The 26,265-nt window shown below is 35.5% G+C and overlaps 2 protein-coding genes across 2 annotated transcripts in view; one reads left to right on the top strand and one right to left on the bottom strand.

The window, feature by feature from the left end:
* The window catches only part of LOC137401526 (uncharacterized), a 52,439-nt gene extending 49,595 nt beyond the window's left edge, over positions 1-2,844 (bottom strand). The window contains exon 1 of the mRNA XM_068087924.1: positions 2,806-2,844. The gene's annotated coding sequence lies outside the window, so the exon portion shown is untranslated. The remainder of the gene's footprint in view (positions 1-2,805) is intronic.
* The window catches only part of LOC137401527 (uncharacterized), a 37,098-nt gene that overhangs the window by 9,872 nt on the left and 961 nt on the right, over positions 1-26,265 (top strand). Inside the window, exons 3-9 of the mRNA XM_068087928.1 lie at positions 2,288-2,458; positions 11,922-12,044; positions 14,372-14,676; positions 14,844-15,026; positions 17,706-17,841; positions 24,947-25,117; positions 25,274-25,399. Coding sequence (XP_067944029.1) covers positions 2,288-2,458; positions 11,922-12,044; positions 14,372-14,676; positions 14,844-15,026; positions 17,706-17,841; positions 24,947-25,117; positions 25,274-25,399 — 1,215 coding nt within the window. The remainder of the gene's footprint in view (positions 1-2,287; positions 2,459-11,921; positions 12,045-14,371; positions 14,677-14,843; positions 15,027-17,705; positions 17,842-24,946; positions 25,118-25,273; positions 25,400-26,265) is intronic.

Here is a 26,265-nt window from a genome sequence, read left to right as displayed (position 1 = left end):
GATTTATGGTTTACTATGTTTCTGATTACAATGTTTGTCATGCGGTGTCATGGTACACACTAGCCCGAACCAGTTGCCCAGATTAAAAGCTATATACAGTTGCATCCAGCGACTTGGTTGTCAAGTCATGCTGAAATTTGAAAGGAAAAATCAAATGTTGCAGGCAGTCTTTTACAGGTCTTATTAATACTTAGTGGCAAATAAACAAACGGTAAAAAGCCAACAATCATTTTTTGAATATTTACATTATCTGATGATATGCTTTCTGCAGGTAATTCAACAGCTCTGACTTGAGCTTGATTCACATAGAACACCATTTAAACACTCCTCCAGTCTGAATCAGAACCATCAGAGAATTATATTGATATCAAAGCAAATTATTTTTATAATCTTAGTACCAATTCAGACTCAGCCTAAAAGGGACTCAACACCAAATTCACATGGCTGAAAGATGTCACAACATCCCAAATTAAGAATTAATAGGTATTCTTCAAAGCTTGTATTTGCATAAGTAGTGGGTGCATCATCCGTGGACAGTATTGTATGACTCACCCAGATGTGAGAGTTAACAATAGGTAGACTTTTTAGGTGTGTTTGTGAAAGCTAACACTACTTACATGAAACTGGTTACATGATCAGATGAGTTTTGGTAGACTATGAAATGTAGGAAATACAAAAACAGACCTTGATAGGTATATTTGTAAGCAATTGTAATATCAATGGCCATACTGGTCAGCTGGGAGGGAAATTGCGATCACCTTGCACATCTTCATTTGCATGGTAATGTAGGCCTGTCTATGACATTGATGTTAAAATGACGTCCTATTCATATAGCATTTAAGCAATATTTTGCACAAAATGGGCTTGAGCCGTTGGGAGGAAGCCTTAACACACAGAGTCCATAGTTAACTCATCCTCAATCTTAATTGGGGATTATAAAGTGCCCAGACAAAATTGCTCCCGTTAATGCATTTGACTTTTGCAATTAAAGATGACTACACATCTTCAATCATAAAAGCCAATAGCATAACCTCAAGCCATATTTACGTTTGTTCTCGTATTCAAGTACATAGGTACTTACAGGTAGGTACTTGCAGCAAAGTGTGCTCAACTGAATTGGCTGGCATACACCAATACCAAAACTTTGAAAATATAAGATACTTTCCATCTCAAATGATGTAAAAAGTTAGTCTTCATTATGCCACAATACCATGACATAAGACTAATGATTTTGAAAAACTAAAGGATTTTGCTTACAAAACTTAACTTGAAATGATCAACAGAGTATAAAGAAAAGGCAATTTCAAATATTGAATGTTGCAGACAAGAGCACTACCACTTTGTCCTACTTTGTGTCTGAAATGAGTTTTAAATGTTGGCCATCTCTCGATGACTGTTATCAAAGTCACTTTTGAGCCTTGTCTTCGACCAAAGTACACTTAAGAACACAAGTGATATGTTGTTTTTCTATAAGTTGTGAAATTTGAAACCTAAAAATTCAAATTTTAAACATGAAGGGAAAAACCATTAGTACCAACAGCCATGTTGTTTAATAAGATAACTCAAAACCGACAATATACCAAATGCATTGCAGCAAAGAGGTCAACTATTAGTCTCTGATCGTCATTCATCTATTAGCTAATGAGGTAATTGTGTAAGAAGTCAACTATCAATTAAGCTAAAGACATCTGTACGTTGTTATTATTATTACGAAGCCTATTTGTGAGGAATGTTTAACCTTGTTTGAAGGTTGTGCTTTGACATTAAAGGTGTTGGTAAAATGTTTAAGATTTTCCATTGAATTTAAATTTATGTAAAATAACTTTTATCGTCAATCATTTTAGCTAAATATAAATGAAATTACCTTGCTTGTTTACCTTGCTTACAACAGGGCATTTCTCACACCTTTCAACAATGTAACTTTTCAACTTTCAAAATTTAGAAAGCACACTTGCTAAACTAACTTGTTGTAGTAAACCAACTAGTTCAAGGAAAGTATTATATCTCTTCATAATTGGGACCAAATAGAAAATAGTAACTTTGAAAACCTAGTTAACATTACAGTTGATATAATGGGTACTATTATTGCATTTATTTTGAAATACTATTATATTTAAAAATAAATGCAACCTGGTGTTCACGCAATTATAAAAGTAAGTTACAGTTTCATCTTCGATGATAACTTAATAAAACAAAATTTTATGCACTGAGAAAGTCTCCTATGTATGATGGGTGAACGCATAATAGTTTGGTGTTGTCGCTAATCTGACTCTCCCTTTCTACACAGGACCAGTGAACTCATGCCCAGCTCTGGAAAACTGCATGACGTTTGTAGAAGGACCATGCGACGCCTCAGGCAGAAGAACGGTCTGCCTTGAATGGGTAGAGACCACCCGACGCAACAGTTGCACACTCAATCCAGAGTTTAATAGGATTGATCATCTCTGCATCGTAGGAGGTACGCAAGGCAAAATGACAACTACATATGTACATGGGCCATTTAATGATTTTAGCCATGTAATAATAATCAAGTACTAAAAGTATCCAGGCTAATAAATTACAGTTTTGATATTGTCACGCCAAAGTTTTGTAAAATACAAAAGGCTGATTTGTAGATCTATACAATTTCATTCCCAACGGTAAACTGATTTGGTGTTGAAACCATTTTTGTCCGACTGGCATTATAAGACTCATTGAAGTAAACACTGTTAAGCTGCTGAGTATAAGCTTCATGATTAAAAAACTGAATGATCCATAAATTTTCGTGTGAATCATTTTGCGCATATTTTTAATCTTAGTACCTACCAAGCGTGCAAGTCATTTTTCTTGTTAGAATAGCAAACTATTAGGAAATAAAGTAGTGTTCTTGAGCTGTTAGCATTCTTTAAGGCACGAGAGTATAGCAAAATTTCGTTTCAGCAATTCGTTGCATTTATGCAAAATATGACATGCGGGCGATAAAAAGCTTAGAGATTCGTAAGCCACCCTTGAACATAGCACTTAAATGGAAACGTTATAATTTTCAGTCTAGCTGTCATAGGAATGCGTAGTCACATGGTTCTGAATAAGAAACGTTAGATGTAGATTTCGACGTCCATGTCAATGTTACGAAGTATCCGTGTGAGTCGACGACAGAACTTTACTCGTTTTCAGTCTCCATCTAATTTCTTCAAATATTTTTTAACAACTCACGGATACTGTTGAACATCATCATTAATATAGCGTTATAGATATGGCCAACTTAATATTCTTTTCATTTATTGCTTAAAAATAACTTTTAGCGTTGTAAAGTAATCCAATTACTTTACAACGCTAAATGCAAATAATGTAAAGTAATCCAATTACTTTACATTATCTGCAAACTTGTTTGCATGAATGTTATTTTGTGCGCTTTAGCTTAATAAACAGGTAAAAGAAAGATAACTAATAATTTTTATGCAATAAAACTTTTTTCAACATACCTGTAATCTATATATGAAAATCTCAAAGTTTGTGGGTGTGTGTTCGCGTGTGTGTCGGTGTGTCCATCTATACAATGATATACATGGGGCTGTATATCATTGATCTATAGCTATTAAAATCTAGTAATGAAATATTCATTTCATGCTGGATTTGATCTGGGAACCTCCCATTCATTAGGCAAATATCTTACCAATTAAACTACGCAAGATGCATTGAATTCTGAGGCATTATATGAAGGCTACATATGTATGATCGTTATGTCGGTTGAAACAGGCTCAGCATTCTGCGTTACGCCACATGAATAAAGCTTGCTCTCACAGCTCATATTAGTAATTTTAACAATATGTTACTAGCTTACTCAAATTAGCCATTGGCAATGTACCAGGCTAATGGCAATGGCAGAGACGTTACCTGTCACTGTTTATAAGCTGATTTTAATACATGTGCACTGCTGGGTATTTCGCTAGTCGTTCATATATTTGCACAAATTTGCAAATATCGAAGTAGAATTTTGCCAGCATCCACTATTCTATTGCCATTACTATATATATTATTGCCAGCGTTTACGTCTGTCTCTGACTTGGGCTCGGACTTAATTTTCATACGTATATAAATGCGATGTAAAGTTACGCGGTAGTCGCGCTAGGTGTTAATGACTTCTGCTGCTGTCCCAAGCACTACAACTAATCTATAGTTTATATACAACTTGGTGTTGCAGCAATAGGATACAAGAACACGACAACTATAGATTTAAGGTGGTTTAGGTTTGATAAATTGATCATCATACTTGTGCCTCGCAATTGTCTTTTATTGATCAAAACAGAAACGCTGAACTGCGCGTGAGTACATATGACAGAAAACAATGCCAGTCAAACAATGCAAACAAAGTAAGATAGCAAGCGCATTTCAGTTATCCCTCTCCAAAAGAAGTGTCGTACAAGATTCTGACAGGCCACAGTCCATGATTCATAATCCTTAAAATAAGCAGGGGGTTGTCGTGTTCAACAAGATTGCTGTACGGTTGGAGATAACTCAGGTATTGGTTCATCCGGGACGAGAGTTTCAGATAGGGTGTCTGGAGTGGCAGAGTTAGCATCAGTCGATACAATACTACTGTGGCTCTAAATTGGGGTTTGGTTAGAACTGTCAGTATGGGGCAATGGGCCTGCCACTGTGTAAGGTGTTGTGTTCTTCTGGTGTAGTTGGTCCTGGTGTAGTTGATCCTGGTGTCTCCAAACATATGGCTGGTCTGCTGTGGTTTAAGGTGCTGCGTTCCCCTGGCATTATTAGTTCTGGTGTCTCCGGATACTTAATTGATCTTCAGCAGCATCTTGTAAATGCATTGTCCAATGGCTTGCACTATGGTACCTGGTTGATCATCTCAGGTATGATAGGTATCACACCAGGTCTTGTTGTGTACCTGGTCAATTTCCTAAGGAGTGGTTGTCCTCACATCTTTATTTGGCCTTAGCAAATCAAGCCGGGTACTATGTTGCGATCCATCAGTATTTCAGCTGGTGTCATTCCGGTGGTCATATTAATGGTTGTATTGTACTTCAAAATAAACTAATCAGTGTGCGACTGGGGTAGGCCCTGAGTTGCTCTGTATGACTGCTAGAATGACTGAACGAAGCATTCTGCTTTTCCATTAGTGTTGGGGTGGTAGGGAGTCATAGTGATGTGTTGTATGACATTATTGTCCATAAAACTCTTAAACTCAGCTGTTGAGAACTGTGGTTCATTGTCGCTGACCAAAGCCTGTGGGAGACCCATTTTGACAATTAAGCCTTTGACCAGGTATAAGCCCCCTCAAAAACAACCAAAACTCGTGTAATTTATTTTCAAAATTCAATAAAATCGATATTTTATGAACATGCATAGCTCAAATCTTAAATTTATTTCTGTAAACAAAATTTTTTGTACGTAAACATTCATTCACATATCTACTACTCGAAAAAAATACATCCATGTGCAATTGTCCCTGTATCAAATGCTTGGAAGCATTTTTTTTCGGTAGAGTAAAGCGCTATAACATAGCCGTGTGAGCCACCATAACGATCGTTATCTCTGTATATTCCAAGTATATTAAAGGTCCAAAAAGTTTACATCACTTCTATCATTTGAATTATTTTTATTCTGTTCAGACAAAAAATCACTAGCGATCGCAGGATCATATAATCTTTTAATTTACCGCTTTGAAAGTCGAGCCAATGTTGACTGGTTTTTCCAACTTTTATTCTTTTCCGAGGTGCGATTTGTTTTGCTTTTAGCACAAAGCAACGCCTCTCAGATAATCGTTTCATATTGTAAATCATTGACCGATATCTTGTTGATGATATTTAAAACTTACTAGTGTTCATATCCTTTGTTTAACGTTACTAGGCGACAGCTTTATAAATGTCTACCGAAATCGACATAAATGTCGTTTCCTCACGCAACCGGTAAACAAAATTTGGGTTGTTTCCCCTGCCAAAGGGTTAAGGTCTGTAACTGTGAATCGAGTAGCAGGGCTAAACTGTGAAACACTTCTCACCACTTCGGAAAAAAAGTCCACTACCATAAGAAAAGTTAGGTGGTCTATTGGGCCAGCAAAGTTGATTTGTATTCTTTTCCACAAAGCCTCAGTTGGTGTCCAATGATGAGTATCACCATGAAGTGCCTTGTTGTGCGCATTGCACAACAAGGCACTTCATTGTAATTTTTTGGACTCAGCGTACGTGACACAAATGCAACTGGTCTCTTTACTATCAGTCAAAATATTGAAGAGAACTGCTCCCAGACCATAACCTGGGGCGTCATGTGCAAAGAGAGGAGGCTTGTTAGTGTCATAGGCTGTAAGTCCTCGATATGTAGAAAGCATCAGTTCGACTCTCTGAAATGCCTCTTCACAGCTAGCTGACCATTTCTATGGTGTTTGTTTGCCTAGCAGCAGGTCCAATAGATGTAAGTGAGAAGCCAGGTCAGGAAGGAATTTCTGATAATAGTTGGTAGGTCCAATGAAGCTCGTCAACATTTGATAGACGTAGTGCTTCTCACCTGCTGAGACCTATCAATGGTTAGGTACAGGCCATCCTTATCTACACAATGTCCCAAATAGACAATCGATGGCTGTAAGAGTGCGTATTTGCCTTTGTTAAGATGAAGGGCATGTTCCTGTAAAGCATTTTTTATCACATGCAGTGTTTAAATTGGTCATTTTGAGACTGGCCTGTGATAAATATGTCATCTTGATAGTGCAATACACTTGGCATGTTCTGTAATAACTCATTTATGGCCCATTGGTGAATGGCAGGGGCAGAGTCAACTCCATATGGGAAACGATTATACTGGAATAGCCCTTTATGAGTAGTGATGGCCACAAACTGTTTTGATTCCTCAGCTAGCTTGATTTGGGAAATGCATGTGAAAGATCTAGTTTTTAAAAGAGAGTTCCTCCAATCACCTTCTTCTGCAAGTCTTCGATAGATGGAATAGGGTATGAGTCTATTACCAGCTGGGGATTGAGTGTTGCCTTGAAATCACTACGGAGACGGATGGCACCGGTGAGTTTTGTGACGGGTACTACTAGAGTCGCCCATTCGCATTGTTCAACAGGTGAGATGACACCGTCTCTCAGAAGATTGCTTATCTCGCTTTCAACCTTTTTTATGGCAATAGGTACGACCCAATACTTTGGATGACTGAAGACTGCACCCTCCCGAACGTGCAGTTTTGCTTCCAGCTCATTCATAACACTCAAGGATTCCTCAAGTCTGGGTACTTCGCCACCAATGAGGCCAGTGTGTCTTGATCAGTGTTGACGTGATGGGTTGACTGTTTAATGAGCCTCCAGTCCAACTGGAAGTGCTGCAGCCATTTACAGTCAAATAAGGGTACTTTCTCCTGGTCCAACACAAAGATATGTGCCATCTTCTGCTGATCGTCATATGTGACTGTGCTCTTTAACCCTTTAGCGACCGCTGGTTTAAGGCTGGAAATTCCCCAGCGCACCGGAGCATTTGCTATGGCGATTTGAGCCTTCGACACCACTGCGTAAAAACTGCATCAAATTTCATCAAAATTGAGATAGATACATAAATTAACATGCATAGGAATGCTGAGAAATTTCTTTACAAACTGATACTTTTTTATGTGGCTAGCTTGCATTTGCTTTCCTGCAAAAGTCTCAATTCGTTGAAGCTATGAGTTCTTTATTTTTGTACATCATTTTCAATTGTATTTTATATTTACTAAAAACAATTGGAAATGTTGTATAAATAATTCTTGCATGGATTCATATGTTCACAACAATTTGTAAAAAAAATTAGTCGTCCAAGAGCATTGAAAGCGAAGTTATGAGCTCCGATGTATAGCGGGAGCTCCACTGGAAATGCTCGAGACGCCATGTCCATAAGCAGCGCAAGACAGTCACCCGACAAGGTTGCTCCAACTTTCGTGCAAATTGTCACAAAACTGAAAATGAATATGCATCTGTAAGCTGAGACATTTTCCTGCAGAATGAGAGTTTTTTCTCCACACAGCTTGCAAAAACTTTGCAGCTAGACATCTATATATACGCAGTTACGATTTTTTGCTCTGAATTTTTATGCCTTGAGACTATAAATTTATGTAAAGATTTTTCATATAAAGTCATTGCACAAATTCATTTGTGCTGCAGCAAAGATTAACTGGTTGTGTGCAAGAAGAATTAAGTCGTGAGCCTATATTCACACATTTGGTGAAGCAGCAAAAGACAGGAAGCAACATTTATTATGAGCAGAAACAGCAAATCATGGACTGCTAGATTGCAGAACAATATGAGAACTGAACTCTGTGATTAGACTGCTGCTCTGAAGATGGCAGTTTGCAACAAATACAGCACACCAATGCATAACTAATACAATAGATTAGCAAATGTATGTACAAAAGCTAGCAATACAAAGCAGTGAAGCATTTGCAGAAACCAAATAAAATACCATTTGTAAATTAATTTAGTTAGCACGGTAAGGATCAAAACATGACTCGCACAAAGATATTCCACAAGTGACTCCGCTGCCAGTGCATTCAGCTTGCTCATTGACGATGTATACAGACAACTGGTGCACATAGCCAGAGACAGCAACGGAAAGCAAATAATTAATTTCAAATTTAGATCTGCTAGATGGAATATACTGTCTGAAGTTGAGCCATCCTTTCCATGCCAGCAAGCTTTCATCTACAGATATAAATTTATCAGATAGAAAAACAGGATAGAACCAGTCGCATGTCATGGCAAAAACATTTCCTAACTTGAACAATTTATTGCCAGCAGGGTCTTCAAAATTGTCAATAAAGTGTAAACTTGTTTCTAATTTTCTTTCAATTTTTAAATTGATTAAAAATCAGTGTAGATAATAAAGGAAGGTGGACCAGTAAGGCAACAGAGTAGGCTTTTTGAGAATACCTATATGCAAAACTAAACAAACAACTCGCCAAATATTTATCATCAACAGGCTCCGAAGCATCGCAATGTTTTTGAAGGCCATATTTATTCGTTTCGTTAAATATAACATTTATAATGGTCGATATTTAAAAAGCTTAGAATAATAAAAAACACTCACCTGTTTAAGAATTCAAACTTATACTCCTGCCAGGCTGTCAGCAAAATGTAATTCTTTTGGTTTTAAATCAGCTCCTCTTTGATATCCGTCATTATTCACCGTTTTAACGCCAGCCGTTTCAGTCTCACTTTCGCAATCCAATTCATTCTGTTGATTTTCTTTTTTTTTTACTTTCATCATCTTCCTCACATTTTTCTGGTCTAAAATCCTCTTCTTCACTTTCAAACCAGTCGGTATCTTCATGTAAACGATTCGTTTTAGCAGCGCTTCAAATATCGCGTCCGTTCATGATGATCAGCTTTCCATAAAGAACGTTCAACTTCTAACAACGTGTTCTTTCTGCACATGCCTAGAAGTGACTAATTATAGCCTCAAAATAGTAATATGATATCTTTTAAAACTCCTCAAATTATCAATTAAAAATTTTAGTGCCGTGTTTAAAATAAATAAATGAATTTAAAAAATACCTATCGAAGACTCGGATCTGACGGGCAATTACAGGTTTGGTGCGCTGAGACTGCGCTCTCAGCCCGTAAGATTACGGGAATGGTGCGGAAAAAGTTAACACACGACAAAATACAATGCTGTCAGAGGTTCCATAGGGTTTCAAACAATAGGAGTTTTGTCTAAGAGTATGTTAGGACACAAATAGCAGTACTCTGAGATTGGCTTTGTTAATATACTTGAGCCTGTATCAAGTTCCATCTTCAGAGGTTGGTCATTAATGTATATGGTCAGCATGATGGGAGGATATCTGGACTGGACTCTATTAAAATGAGCTATATGTGCTACCTCTTCATCCGTTAATGTGTGCGCTTTGCGTGCTTCCATTTTGCATCGAGTGCGCAGTTTTTTCTCTCAGAGACTGCCTTTCAGGGCCGTATCCTCCTATACTGCAGCTACTGCCATGGCAGGACCATTTTTTGAGACTCAAATTCCCGGAATTCACGTCATTTTTGCTTGATTTTAACACTTTGGCTGGGGAAATGACCAAAATATTGTTTATTGGTTGCGTGGGGTTTATAAAGCTGCCGTCTCGAAACGTTAAACAAAGGATATGAATGCTAGTAAGTTTTAAATATCATCAACAAGATATTAGTCAATAAATTCAAATATGAAACGATTATCCGAAAGGATAATCCGTTTGTGCTAAGGAAATCGCGCCTCCTTGGAAAAGAATAAAAGCTGGAAATACCAGTCAACATCGGCTCGACTTTTAAAACAGTAAAATAAACTATTATTTGATTCTCCGATCGTAAGTGATTTTGGTGTGATTAGAATAACAATAATTCAGATGATAGAAGTGACGTAAACTTGTTAGACTTTTATAATACTTGGAATATACAGAGAAAAACGATTGTTATGGTAGCTCACACGGCAACTTTATGCTACCGAAAGGAATGCTTCCAAGCATTTCATACAGAGACAATTGTACATGGTTGTATTTTTTGTAGTAGTGGATATGTAAATGAATGCTTATGTACAAAAGATTTTTTTCAAAGAAATAAATTAAGTTTGAGCTATGCATGTAACATGCATAGCTCAAACCAATGATATACAGCCCCCCATGGGGGGCTGTATACATGGGGGATTGTATATCATTGCTCAAACTTAAATTTACTACTACTTGCTCAGTATTATAGACTATAGTATAAGTGCATTATTTTTAACATGGTGCTCTATTAATTTTACTTTTTAACTCTACGATAATATTTAGTTAAATTATTTCTACTCCTATTAGGAGACTACTCATCTCCTACACCATTTAGCATTGTACCCGGTGATAATTCTACCTCATGCTAGCTGTGACCAACCCCTTTAGCAGCTCTCATTCACATTATATTTTTAATAAGCTTTGTTAAAGACAATCTCAATAAACAGTTTTATATTTAGAAAACTGGATTATAATGTCAAATTTGCTGTTAGAACATGTGCCCCATCAGGAGCCAAGTGTGTTAGATTTTCACCATTTTGACTAGTTATACTAAAAGTTTTTCTGGGGGAGAACCCCCGGACCCCCCTCCACCCCACCGAAAAATTCGTCTCTAGATTCATCCGAAGTCGTGAAGTCGCGCAATAACTACTATGTTTTCGATCCAATCAAGCTAAAGTGGCTGGCCTTTTTATCTCTATCAATGTCATTTGTGTCCGACATTACATTTCAAATATTTCGAGATAGTTAGTAAATGTCTCCTGTGTGTCATCAAAGCTTCAAATGATCCCATCCTTGTCGCCATTATTTTGTTTGAGATGAATTTCGTTTGATAATTTGATTGCCTTAGTTGTGCCTTGCGTTTGTCTTTTACCCAGAACGGAAGCGCTTAATTGTGCATGAGCGCATATGACAGGAAACAAAGCAAGTCTAACAATGCCAACAGAGTAAGATAACAAGCACATTACAGTATGTCAATGTAATAATGAGGGAAGCATCAAACTTTGGCAGTATTCACAAAGTAGTTGGAAGGATACGAATTTGATTTCGAATCAGCATCCTTATCAACACGTGTTTCTAGAAACGACAGTACAGAACTGAAAATCTTCATATTATTTATATAAAGCACATAATTCTCACCAAATTGTCAACGTTATATTGAAAGGAGGGTGTTATGTTTTCACTGGGGATGATGTGTTATTAATGCCTGGGAAAGAGTTATCTTTTTAATTTCGATCCCAGCTAGCAAAACTGAGAAATTATTCTACGAGTTACTTTGCTCATGCAGAATTCAATGTAATTCTTTGCATAAGCCAAGTTTTCTTTAGGGAGTAAGACTGTTTTTGTTACAAATCACAATACATTTAGACTGAATTTTGTTTAGGGTAACTTTAACCTTAACTGCTAGAGATGAGAAGTAAATTCTTGTTTGATTTATATATTTGCAGATCAATCAAGTACTATACGGAATGTGGGACCAGGTGTTCCTGTGTGCACGTCTAACGTGCCATCTGGGAGTACGATATCCTTCGCCATGAGTGATGGAGATCAACTGCCAAATGGACCTAATCGTGGGTGTAATAAATATAACTAAAAGTAAAGCTTGTGCATATTGAGAATGAAAGTTCTGATAGAAGCTGAGTTGACAAGTTTAGCAAGTTTAAACTAGGTAGAACTAGTATATTGACCAGGAATAAAACTGGGGGAACATGGTATATACCATGTTCCCCCAGTTCTAATCTATATATATAGATTAGAATATGAGGTGACACATGGTCGAAGTGACAGGCTTTGCAGGTTAGACGTTTCGGTGACAAGACTGGAGGTTGTAAGGTTTGAAACCGAGGTGGCATGTTATATAGATTAGAAAATGAGGTGTCACACAGGAAATATTGAACATGGCAGTAACAGGCAGGTGTAATGATCAGCAGGTTTAAAAATAAATAAGGAGAGAAAAAACAAAGGGAGATGACACAGGGTTTTATTAAAAGCAATCAACAACATCAATAACACCTATCAATAAATAATTACTTGTAAATGTCAGTATCATGTTTGACATGATACTTTACTGAGAATATAAGGTGAGTCATAGAACAGCTCAGTAACTAGATTGCTGCGCACTCTAGTTATCAACAAGAAATATTAAGCAGTTATTGATAAAAAGTGGCTAGTAGCCATCACAAATGGTTACTAGCCAGAAAATCTGATCATTATTTCATGATCTAGGAACAAATTGTCGAGTGGATGAATAGAAGGATGATTGGATGAATAAATACAAGAATAATAAAAACTATCAATCTATTCCAAATTATTTATAAAGGATGGCCTATATTATTGTTTGGTTAGTTGCGGTTATCACTTTCCTTAGTTTGTTTTTGAAGGTTTATTTGACATGAAAATAAAAATGTTGGACAGTAACGTTGGAGAATACTAAAACATAACATTAACGTTAATAGCGCATGATTAACTAACTCACAATATTAGATGTCTATGCAAACGAGCAACTGCTGCCTGCGAAAAACACCGTTTCATATTTTCAGTTGATTGGTTAAATCTTATTCATATCAAGTTTGATGTGTGCTGAATTGACTACATGCATCAAAAGGGTTCGGAGTTGTTTCCACTCCAAATCATAGAAACGGAAAAATCGGAGTGTATTTGATGCCATTTCGCTTCACTAAATTAGTGCGAAGGCATTCGCTATGAGCGTAATACTCGGTATCATAAAAATACATACTGCTGATAGATCCGAATCGATATCGGCTAAACTCTCCTCAGTTGAGGTGAAAAGATTTGAGCGCACTTTAGCCCAAAACCATTGCTACGAAGATGGGTCGAACCACAGTCTACTGCTACTATTTCTATTTGACTTTGTGCCTTTACATTAACATTTACATGTCGAGGAAGGGTTGCTCATACGAGGATACCAAAATAATTACTTTTTAGTGCAATAGTTTACTACATATAAATTGAAAAGTGACCATGAATCAAAATTGGGTTTACCTTAACAAGTTGTATTTTGAGGGATACATACATGTATATATCCCAAATCTTGAGAAGACCTATAGTGCAACACCGAAACATCAAAAGAGTGTGTGCGAATCCATCGGCAGTGAGCAACTCCGAACCCATTCGAAGCATGCAAACGAAGTGTTTGATTTCATAATATTTTGTCTTCATTTGTTCCCTGAGGTCTAAAGTTTACAAGAAAACTTGACATGTAGACCCGATAAACGCATTGAGTAATATACCCTACAGGATAATATTATTCAATGGGTTTAAAAATTCTGCAAATGATTAAAATCCACAAATAATTAGAGTTGTTGGTTTGTTGTAAAAAGGTAGAATAACTACTACCTATAATTAAAAACTGGTCACTAGGTGTAGTCAGTAAACATAGCTGAATTCCTAACTCTTAACCGTCGCCGGGGTTAGAGTTGCGCCTTTAGAGTGTATCACAATTCTTGACAAAAAATTTTAAGGTTGTCACAATTTTTTCAAAATTCAGCATGGCATCATCATCTCAATAGTCTCTCTTGCAGTTTTTTTTACTTTGAAGTCACCTTTCACAACCTGTAATACTGAATTGATGACATTGAAAATGATAAGTCTGATTTAGATGTTATGGTATGTCTATGATTAGCAGTGTAGATACGTCTACATATAGAATAGAAAAATCCATAGAAAGTTAAACACATGTATGTGATGGTTTTGCACTATTATATTTGGAGATGCGTTCCTCCGCAAATAAAATAGTCCGTGAGAATGCATGAAAAGACAAATCTTCGAAATGTAACTCCGTGAATAATATTGTTCTGTAGGGTAAATTAAAGTTTAGCTTTGTGTCTGTTTCCTTTCACGTATATATAATAATTGTAATTCATATTTTTGTCAATAGCTCGAGTTCTTAACTTACCAAAGACCGCTATACGTGCCAACTGTACCGGTTACCACAGCAGAGTTTGTGACTCATTTGGTGACAATGATATTTTGCTGACCTTCAACACATCTCCATGTGAGAGTTGTACTCCCGTGTTCTTACCACCGAGCAAAATATCTGGAAATGGCTGTTTCTGTCAGCCACGAGGAGTGATAAATGGATGCTCAGTCAGTTGTGGAAGAGGCACTCAGACAGCTGTGTATGATTGCAGAGGTACTTGTGGTGAAATATCTCAACAAATCGAGATTCCATGCAGATGCGGGGTAAGATTATGTCACTTCTTAGCTTGAGTTCCTGTTTAGCCAGATAAACAAGCAATTAATACCTACTAAAATTTTCTTCAAATTCACTTCAAGTTCATCTTTAAATATTTTGATTAGTTCGCCGTTTGTCCATTTTATTGCGATGAACTTAAGCATTCTTTTTACAGTCTTGCGCAGGGCTGTTCGACGGGGAGTGGTCTGACTGGGGCCCGTATGATGACTGCGCCATCAACTGTGACACCAACCGTGTTCAGAGAGAAAGGAGCAGAACTTGCGAGGGCCAGAGAAGGGTGGCTGGTGGTAGAAACTGCGAAGGTTTCTCTAGAGAAGTCGAGACCTGCAACAGTCTGGTGAGATTCTCACTTGATTCTTAGAAAATTTTTAACTCATCTGTTTTTGATGTTGACATAGAGAAGTAGACCGAACCAACCAAATACTCCACATGCTATTTTCCCACAACCAAACGAGCGAATACGAAGTTTGGGAGTTTTTATGATAAATGCATGTGCACACAACTTACGAAAATTGTTCATCAACAATGAGACGAACCCTTGTTTTGAAATCTCATCAACAAATTTAACCATCGTTTTGTAGAGTCGTTAAAGTATAATAACGGTACAAAACACATTTAAACCTATTTAAATATGTTAGGAAGTCTTTGTAAACCGTCGGCATCATCTTAAAACTTACCCATCTAATCGGATTATACGAAACTTAGATTAGACGAAAATTGCCACAAAACGCTTGAAAAGCTTGGTTTAAAAAAAGTTGAGACCGGCCTACGATACGCCAATAAAGCCATGCGACAGATAGTAGAACTATTTAGCAGTGCGCATTTCACGAGAAACCCGTGATCATTTCACCAGTCTATGGCATTGTTTACTTGTAATCGAATTTATTCGAAGGTTTCTGTAATGAACGTAGACCGTTTGAGGCATAGATCGAATTACAGGTACGAAATTGTGGTACACAGTTTATCAGCCTATGTTTTTTTTGTCCAATCAACGAAGGTTTCATTATTTAAAACGTTAGCCGAAAATATTTACAATTTATGTACAAGCTAGGGCCGAACTACAACACCCCTTTATGACGAGAACATTTTTTATTTTAGTTGCTGCAGTTTGCAGAAAACTTTCAGACGCGTGAACGCTCATACTTGCTTTCTGTTAAAGATCGTTACCAATACCATTCTACATTCAACGCAACCAACTTTCAAACTGTGTATAGTACACAGTAGCTTGCCATTTTACTTCTACTTTTGCATTTCAGTGTTATAATAAACATATTTCCTTATCGTTGTTGGTAAAATACATACATTACAGTAGGTTAGGCCAACAGCGTAAATTAATATTTTTTTATCGTTGTAAAACAGGTTTGAGATAGTAGTAGACTAGGTGTGATTGTTTGTGTGATTAGGTGTGATTTATTATTGTATTAAACCAAGCTTTTCAAGCTATTTCTAGAACATTTCTATTTCAAACAAGTCTCATTTACACTATACTCTGTCAATTCCTGCTGAGAACTACTTTTTCAACAACCAACAGTACCCTTTTCTTTTTCCATTATCACTTTGGTCGTGGGCTGTATGACAGTGGAATTTCTAGTATATTTAATATTTTAACTTTCTAAACATATTTTGTTCATTATTTGTACTTCGTAAATGCTTCTTGCAAACATTTTTATATTGTACTAGCCGTGCTACCCGGCGTTGTTGGGGTATTAAAAATTGGCTTATAAACAATGAGTAGTAATGAGAGTTGCCTGCCACTTGTTATTAGCCTGGCACATTGCCAATGGAAAATTTGCGTAGTAATAAGAACTACCAGCTTCTCATGACGTTACACAATCACCCTGCGTCATGACCTAAGGTCGTGACCTAAAGCGATAGAGTATTTGCTCCTATATATCGCCTAGCGAATCTATCAAGCTCGTGTAGCTCACTTAGTTGGGCATCAGACTGGCGAACGGGAGGATCCGAGATCATTGTTATACGATACATTATGATGCGATACGAATGCATTATTCTAAGATTTCAATAGCTATACCTGGACAAATACACGGACAGACCAACATTGGGCAATATAGATTAAGATTATTATTGTCGGGTCAGGTGACGTCTTGTGCCTTTCGGATGCTTGAAATACGATTTTACTCTCTGTCTTCATTATTTCATCCTAGTTTATTAATGTGTTAGCAGTTTATTAACGTGTTAGCAGTTTATTAACGTGTTAGCAGTTTATTAACGTGTTAGCAGTTTATTAACGTGTTAGCAGTTTATTAACGTGTTAGCAGTTTATAAACGTGTTAGCAGTTTATTAACGTGTCGGCAGTTTATTAATGTGTTGGCAGTTTATTAACATGTTAGCAGTTTATTAACATGTTAGCAGTTTATTAACATGTGAGCAGTTTATTAACATGTTAGCAGTTTATTAACATGTTAGCAGTTTATTAACATGTTAGCAGTTTATTAACATGTTAGCAGTTTATTAACATGTGAGCAGTTTATTAACATGTTAGCAGTTTATTAACATGTTAGCTTGTGGAACAGTGACTCGTGACCAACCAACTATGAGTCACTATAAAGATAAGTCTATGAGTCTACGATAAAGATTACAAGTTTACGATAGAGTAGCTCTGTAGAATGCTTCCATCATTCAGATTGCTTAGCTGAACTAACAAAATTGTTTCAATGTTATACATGTATTATCAATAGATGTATTATCAATAGATGTATTATCAATAGATGTATTATCAATAGATGAAAAGATGTTTTTGCAGTTTTTACTATTCTTAAAATAAAGTGGTTGGGCTTCTTGATTTTTATTTGCTTTATTAATAGTAATAATAATAAAATAGTGGTAGCTAAAAATATTAAGAATATTGGGTTTCTCAAATTTTTTGATTTTTTTCATTTGTTGCGGTAATTATCTTCTCTTACTGCATTTACTGCAATCTTATTTAATGCATTTTCTATGTTTCCAATGATAAATTCACAGTAAAGTACTCATAAAGCTTCAATATCCTTTTAGGTTTTTTCGGGAGCTTGTAGAAGAAGGACTACCCCTGTTCCCCTTGTACAAAATTCCCCACCTCAATCGCCGGGACGCCAAGCACAACCCTCGCAACGAGGTGATGCACCCAGGTCGGCTGTTCCTAGAACTGGAGGTAACTATCAGTCTTTAAGATGGATTTGCACAAAATTTTAGTAGATTTATGAGAAAGTATGGGTATTTTTTTCATTTGAGGTTGTTTCCGATGTTTGAGGAGATCTGACTGTCAGGATGTTTCAAGATTGAAATTGATAAAACTTGATTACGATTAAAACGCTCAGAAAAAAGTGTAAATGACATCACTAGTTGCTATCTTTTCTATAGTTGAAAAAAGTACCTGTAAAATGGCATCACTAGTTGCTATCTTTTCTATAGTTGAAAAAAGTACCTGTAAATTGGCATCACTAGTTGCTATCTTTTCTATAGTTGAAAAAAGTACCTGTAAAATGGCATCACCAGTTGCTATCTTTTCTATAGTTGAAAAAAGTACCTGTAAAATGGCATCACTAGTTGCTATATTTTCTATAGTTGAAAAAGGTACCTGTAAAATGGCATCACTAGTTGCTATCTTTTCTATAGTTGAAAAAGGTACTTGTAAAATGGCATCACTAGTTGCTATATTTTCTATAGTTGAAAAAGGTACCTGTAAAATGGCATCACTAGTTGCTATATTTTCTATAGTTGAAAAAGGTACCTGTAAAATAGCATCACCAGTTACTATATTTTCTATAGTTGAAAAAAGTACCTGTAAAATGGCATCACTAGTTGCTATCTTTTCTATAGTTGAAAAAAGTACCTGTAAAATGGCATCACTAGTTACTATATTTTCTATAGTTGAAAAAAGTACCTGTAAAATGGCATCACTAGTTGCTATCTTTTCTATAGTTGAAAAAAGTACCTGTAAAATGGCATCACTAGTTACTATATTTTCTATAGTTGAAAAAGGTACCTGTAAAATGGCATCACTAGTTACTATCTTTTCTATAGTTGAAAAAGGTACCTGTAAAATGGCATCACTAGTTGCTATCTTTTCTATAGTTGAAAAAGGTACCTGTAAAATGGCATCGCTAGTTGCTATATTTTCTATAGTTGAAAAAGGTACCTGTAAAATGGCATCACTAGTTGCTATCTTTTCTATAGTTGAAAAAAGTACCTGTCAAATGGCATCACTAGTTACTATATTTTCTATAGTTGAAAAAAGTACCTGTAAAATGGCATCACTAGTTGCTATCTTTTCTATAGTTGAAAAAAGTACCTGTAAAATGGCATCACTAGTTACTATATTTTCTATAGTTGAAAAAGGTACCTGTAAAATGGCATCACTAGTTACTATCTTTTCTATAGTTGAAAAAGGTACCTGTAAAATGGCATCACTAGTTGCTATCTTTTCTATAGTTGAAAAAGGTACCTGTAAAATGGCATCGCTAGTTGCTATATTTTCTATAGTTGAAAAAGGTACCTGTAAAATGGCATCACTAGTTGCTATCTTTTCTATAGTTGAAAAAAGTACCTGTCAAATGGCATCACTAGTTACTATATTTTCTATAGTTGAAAAAAGTACCTGTAAAATGGCATCACTAGTTACTATATTTTCTATAGTTGAAAAAGGTACCTGTAAAATGGCATCACTAGTTGCTATCTTTTCTATAGTTGAAAAAAGTACCTGTCAAATGGCATCACTAGTTACTATATTTTCTATAGTTGAAAAAGGTACCTGTAAAATGGCATCACTAGTTGCTATCTTTTCTATAGTTGAAAAAAGTACCTGTAAAATGGCATCACTAGTTACTATATTTTCTATAGTTGAAAAAAGTACCTGTAAAATGGCATCACTAGTTACTATCTTTTCTATAGTTGAAAAAGGTACCTGTAAAATGGCATCACTAGTTGCTATCTTTCCTATAGTTGAAAAAGGTACCTGTAAAATGGCATCACTAGTTGCTATCTTTTCTATAGTTGAAAAAAGTACCTGTAAAATGGCATCACTAGTTGCTATCTTTTCTATAGTTGAAAAAGGTACCTGTAAAATGGCATCACCAGTTGCTATCTTTTCTATAGTTGAAAAAGGTACCTGTAAAATGGCATCACTAGTTGCTATCTTTTCTATAGTTGAAAAAGGTACCTGTTACTTGGCATCACTAGTTACTATATTTTCTATAGTTGAAAAAAGTACCTGTAAAATGGCATCACTAGTTGCTATCTTTTCTATAGTTGAAAAAAGTACCTGTAAAATGGCATCACTAGTTACTATCTTTTCTATAGTTGAAAAAGGTACCTGTAAAATGGCATCACTAGTTGCTATCTTTTCTATAGTTGAAAAAAGTACCTGTAAATTGGCATCGCTAGTTGCTATCTTTTCTATAGTTGAAAAAGGTACCTGTTGGCATCACTAGTTACTATATTTTCTATAGTTGAAAAAAGTACCTGTAAAATGGCATCACTAGTTGCTATCTTTTCTATAGTTGAAAAAAGTACCTGTAAAATGGCATCACTAGTTACTATCTTTTCTATAGTTGAAAAAGGTACCTGTAAAATGGCATCACTAGTTGCTATCTTTTCTATAGTTGAAAAAAGTACCTGTAAAATGGCATCACTAGTTACTATATTTTCTATAGTTGAAAAAAGTACCTGTAAAATGGCATCACTAGTTGCTATATTTTCTATAGTTGAAAAAAGTACCTGTAAAATGGCATCACTAGTTACTATCTTTTCTATAGTTGAAAAAGGTACCTGTAAAATGGCATCACTAGTTGCTATCTTTTCTATAGTTGAAAAAAGTACCTGTAAAATGGCATCACTAGTTACTATATTTTCTATAGTTGAAAAAAGTACCTGTAAAATGACATCACTAGTTACTATCTTTTCTATAGTTGAAAAAGGTACCTGTAAAATGGCATCACTAGTTGCTATCTTTTCTATAGTTGAAAAAAGTACCTGTAAAATGGCATCGCCAGTTGCTATCTTTTCTATAGTTGAAAAAGGTACCTGTAAAATGGCATCACTAGTTGCTATATATTCTATAGTTGAAAAAGGTACCTGTAAAATGGCATCACTAGTTGCTATCTTTTCTATAGTTGAAAAAAGTACCTGTAAATTGGCATCGCTAGTTGCTATCTTTTCTATAGTTGAAAAAGGTACCTGTAAAATGGCATCACTAGTTGCTATATTTTCTATAGTTGAAAAAGGTACCTGTAAAATGGCATCACTAGTTGCTATCTTTTCTATAGTTGAAAAAAGTACCTGTAAATTGGCATCGCTAGTTGCTATCTTTTCTATAGTTGAAAAAGGTACCTGTAAAATGACATCACTAGTTGCTATCTTTTCTATAGTTGAAAAAGGTACCTGTAAAATGGCATCACTAGTTGCTATATTTTCTATAGTTGAAAAAAGTACCTGTAAAATGGCATCACTAGTTACTATCTTTTCTATAGTTGAAAAAGGTACCTGTAAAATGGCATCACTAGTTGCTATCTTTTCTGTAGTTGAAAAAAGTACCTGTAAATTGGCATCGCTAGTTGCTATCTTTTCTATAGTTGAAAAAGGTACCTGTTGGCATCACTAGTTACTATATTTTCTATAGTTGAAAAAAGTACCTGTAAAATGGCATCACTAGTTGCTATATTTTCTATAGTTGAAAAAAGTACCTGTAAAATGGCATCACTAGTTACTATCTTTTCTATAGTTGAAAAAGGTACCTGTAAAATGGCATCACTAGTTGCTATCTTTTCTATAGTTGAAAAAAGTACCTGTAAAATGGCATCACTAGTTACTATCTTTTCTATAGTTGAAAAAGGTACCTGTAAAATGGCATCACTAGTTGCTATCTTTTCTATAGTTGAAAAAAGTACCTGTAAATTGGCATCGCTAGTTGCTATCTTTTCTATAGTTGAAAAAGGTACCTGTTGGCATCACTAGTTACTATATTTTCTATAGTTGAAAAAAGTACCTGTAAAATGGCATCACTAGTTGCTATCTTTTCTATAGTTGAAAAAAGTACCTGTAAAATGGCATCACTAGTTACTATCTTTTCTATAGTTGAAAAAGGTACCTGTAAAATGGCATCACTAGTTACTATCTTTTCTATAGTTGAAAAAGGTACCTGTAAAATGGCATCACTAGTTGCTATATTTTCTATAGTTGAAAAAGGTACCTGTAAAATGGCATCACTAGTTGCTATCTTTTCTATAGTTGAAAAAGGTGCCTGTAAAATGGCATCACTAGTTGTTATCTTTTCTATAGTTGAAAAAAGTACCTGTAAAATGGCATCACTAGTTGCTATCTTTTCTATAGTTGAAAAAGGTGCCTGTAAAATGGCATCACTAGTTGCTATCTTTTCTATAGTTGAAAAAGGTACCTGTAAAATGGCATCACCAGTTGCTATCTTTTCTATAGTTGAAAAAAGTACCTGTAAAATGGCATCACTAGTTGCTATCTTTTCTATAGTTGAAAAAGGTGCCTGTAAAATGGCATCACTAGTTGTTATATTTTCTATAGTTGAAAAAGGTACCTGTAAAATGGCATCACTAGTTGCTATCTTTTCTATAGTTGAAAAAGGTACCTGTTACTTGGCATCACTAGTTACTATATTTTCTATAGTTGAAAAAAGTACCTGTAAAATGGCATCACTAGTTGCTATCTTTTCTATAGTTGAAAAAGGTACCTGTAAAATGGCATCACTAGTTACTATCTTTTCTATAGTTGAAAAAGGTACCTGTAAAATGGCATCACTAGTTGCTATCTTTTCTATAGTTGAAAAAAGTACCTGTAAAATGGCATCACCAGTTGCTATCTTTTCTATAGTTGAAAAAGGTACCTGTAAAATGGCATCACTAGTTACTATCTTTTCTATAGTTGAAAAAGGTACCTGTAAAATGGCATCACTAGTTGCTATCTTTTCTATAGTTGAAAAAAGTACCTGTAAAATGGCATCACCAGTTGCTATCTTTTCTATAGTTGAAAAAAGTACCTGTAAAATGGCATCACTAGTTGCTATATTTTCTATAGTTGAAAAAAGTACCTGTAAATTGGCATCGCTAGTTGCTATCTTTTCTAAAGTTGAAAAAGGTACCTGTTGGCATCACTAGTTACTATATTTTCTATAGTTGAAAAAAGTACCTGTAAAATGGCATCACTAGTTGCTATCTTTTCTATAGTTGAAAAAAGTACCTGTAAAATGGCATCACTAGTTACTATCTTTTCTATAGTTGAAAAAGGTACCTGTAAAATGGCATCACTAGTTGCTATCTTTTCTATAGTTGAAAAAAGTACCTGTAAATTGGCATCGCTAGTTGCTATCTTTTCTATAGTTGAAAAAGGTACCTGTTGGCATCACTAGTTACTATATTTTCTATAGTTGAAAAAAGTACCTGTAAAATGGCATCACTAGTTGCTATATTTTCTATAGTTGAAAAAGGTACCTGTAAAATGGCATCACTAGTTGCTATATTTTCTATAGTTGAAAAAAGTACCTGTAAAATGGCATCACTAGTTACTATCTTTTCTATAGTTGAAAAAGGTACCTGTAAAATGGCATCACTAGTTGCTATCTTTTCTATAGTTGAAAAAAGTACCTGTAAAATGGCATCACCAGTTGCTATCTTTTCTATAGTTGAAAAAGGTACCTGTAAAATGGCATCACTAGTTGCTATATATTCTATAGTTGAAAAAAGTACCTGTAAAATGGCATCACCAGTTGCTATCTTTTCTATAGTTGAAAAAAGTACCTGTAAAATGGCATCACCAGTTGCTATCTTTTCTATAGTTGAAAAAGGTACCTGTAAAATGGCATCACCAGTTGCTATCTTTTCTATAGTTGAAAAAAGTACCTGTAAAATGGCATCACTAGTTGCTATATTTTCTATAGTTGAAAAAAGTACCTGTAAAATGGCATCACTAGTTGTTATCATTGTTATAGTTGATATCGGCTCTTGTATTCAAGTTAAGTGTTACGAGTCTCTATTCTGGCAGTCTCTTTGTCATTATAGACGTAATTACACTTTCATTTGATCAGTTCAACTGCGATCAAGTTTTCTCGATTTTAATTTTGAAATATTCTGACAGTCAGACCACCACAAAGTGCACAAACATCAGAAAAATAGTAAGTGATAGCAAAATGCCAATACATTCTGATAAAATCTGCTAAAATTTTATTCAAGCTCTCTTTAATGCAAGCTTATTTAATTAAAATGTAATTTGCAGACGACTAATATAGAAGCTATACTTTATTATACTATTTATACTAAAAACTTGTGTGTCTTCAACTTTTTTTCCGAAACTGATGCCTGTGCAGGAGCTTCCATCAAGCTATGATAGGTAGAGGATGGATAAATATTCTTCATAAAGGTAAAAACACACTAGGTGATATTTAGAGCGATATCGAGCTGCGTGGCGCTAATCTGCGCTAGAACTCGCTCAGCGAGCTCATGCAGAGCAATAACGCTAGACTTTTTCTAGCTCAACTTTATCACTCGTGAGATGCATTTCGATTGGTTGATTTTTTCCCAGAATGCAATTTTATGGTGGGTAATTATTTCTTATAGATGTTCACCAATGTATAGCAGCAACATTTTGCTATTTTGTTACAATTGAAACATCATCAGAACGAACACTGATATGTTCATAAATTCAATAGAAGCACTCCTAGTCTTGTACGACATAACACACAAAAATTGCGAAAAATCCAGTTGAAAACCGACATTTGGAGTCGATTGTTGCGCAGGTTTACCATCTTGAGAATGGTGAATATTTAATATATTAAATATGGAAAACTACTATTAAGCAGTGTATTAATTATTTATATAAAAATTGTAAAATATTTCTGTTAAAAATACAGAAATCGTTTTTTCTTATGTCCTTTTGTAGTGTACATCCCGTGAAATTGAGATAGGCCTAATAACAAAAGCGGAAGTTGTTTACATCGTTGTCAAGATGGCAACATATTGATTTACCTAAATTTATTAATAACTTCGAAGAAACTAATGATACGGAATTTTATTGGCAGGTTGTGAGTGTGCCCACGTCATCGTTTGCTGATGAATCCCTCAAGTGTGTTTAGGCACACGCCAGCAATATCTCTACACGCCTCATGACGCATGCAATAAAATCGCCCAGTGTGTCTGAGCTTTTAGGTAAAGATAGCTGGAGTTGCTCGAGGCCGATTATCATAGATTTAACACTTTTTACAGCCACAGCAAATTGATATATCTTAATTATGTTTACAGTGATAGCCCGAGGACCAATGGATTCTTGTGACAAGATCAGCAAGTGCTTTAAATATTACATGACAGAATGCGACGAAGAGAATAAACGCTATACGTGTTTTTACTGGGATGAAGGCCCAGAGTGTGGCCTCCCTTCTAACTACCAAGTAGAGAGAGTCTGCCGTGAGCACAGTAAGTTACCATCTGCAGCTGATAGTAGCCTTTGACATAGCTAACAGGTGATTGCCAGGTGATTGGCAGGCCTCTGACATGTCATTTTCAGTCAGTCAGAAATAGCAGCTTCTGATTCTCTCGCTTGTGATCAAAAATAACCTTGTTCGGTTGTAGATTTTACGTCAAGTCGCTCTTTGGGAATGGGGGAGACACTTATATGTTACATGGCTACTGCTGGCTGGCCTTTATCCTTTGGGGTTGATGATGGTCCTCGAAACTCTGGCACAGACAGTCCAAGCAGTGAGTATTTCTGTTTTTGATCACTCCTCTAGTATTCAATAAATTTGGAAATAATTTTAGAAAAAGGAGATGTAGAGCTGAATAGAATGACCATGAGTTCACATGAGTTCACATGAATTCACACGAGTTCACATGAATTCACATGAATTCACATTAGTTCACATGAGTTCACATGAATTCACATGAGTTCACATGAATTCACATGAGTTCACATGAATTCACATCGATTGAATGTAACAGAATCATTGCAACTGCAAAATGTTTAAAGTAGAATCAGTTACTCTAAACACACACAAAAATTGTTAATATTGAGTCAGTGAATCTGAAACTAAAAACTAGTTAAAATATAATCAGTCTAAAAATTAAAACATGATTAAAATGGAATTGGTGAATCTGAAAGGCAGCAACACCATACAATCTTTTGTTTATTGCAATTATAATAATTGATCTCAGAAAGGCCTATTAAGCTCAGTAAGGTCAATGAAGAGTGTGACCTTTATTATTAGTGTGACCTTTGTTACTACCCAGTAATTTTATGTGATCCAATATTTGATCAATACTGTGCTATCGGCATCATAAACCATGTAAATCTTTGAGCTGCAAGATAAGTTCAACAAGTCGGTAAGTGTTAGTCTGTTTTTGAAGCTATCGGCATTATATCTAAAACTAATAAGGAGTCTGTAAGTGTTAGCACGTTGTTGAAGCTATCGGCATTATATCTAAAACTAATAAGGAGTCGGTAAGTGTTAGTCTGTTGTTGAAGCTATCGGCATTATATCTACAACTAATAAAGAGTCGGTAAGTGTTAGTCTGTTGTTGAAGCTATCGGCATTATATCTACAACTAATAAAGAGTCGGTAAGTGTT

This window comes from Watersipora subatra, chromosome 8 (genome assembly GCF_963576615.1).
Source record: "Watersipora subatra chromosome 8, tzWatSuba1.1, whole genome shotgun sequence".
Classification (NCBI taxonomy): Eukaryota; Metazoa; Bryozoa; class Gymnolaemata; order Cheilostomatida; family Watersiporidae; genus Watersipora; species Watersipora subatra.
This window is presented reverse-complemented; position numbering and strand designations above follow the sequence as displayed.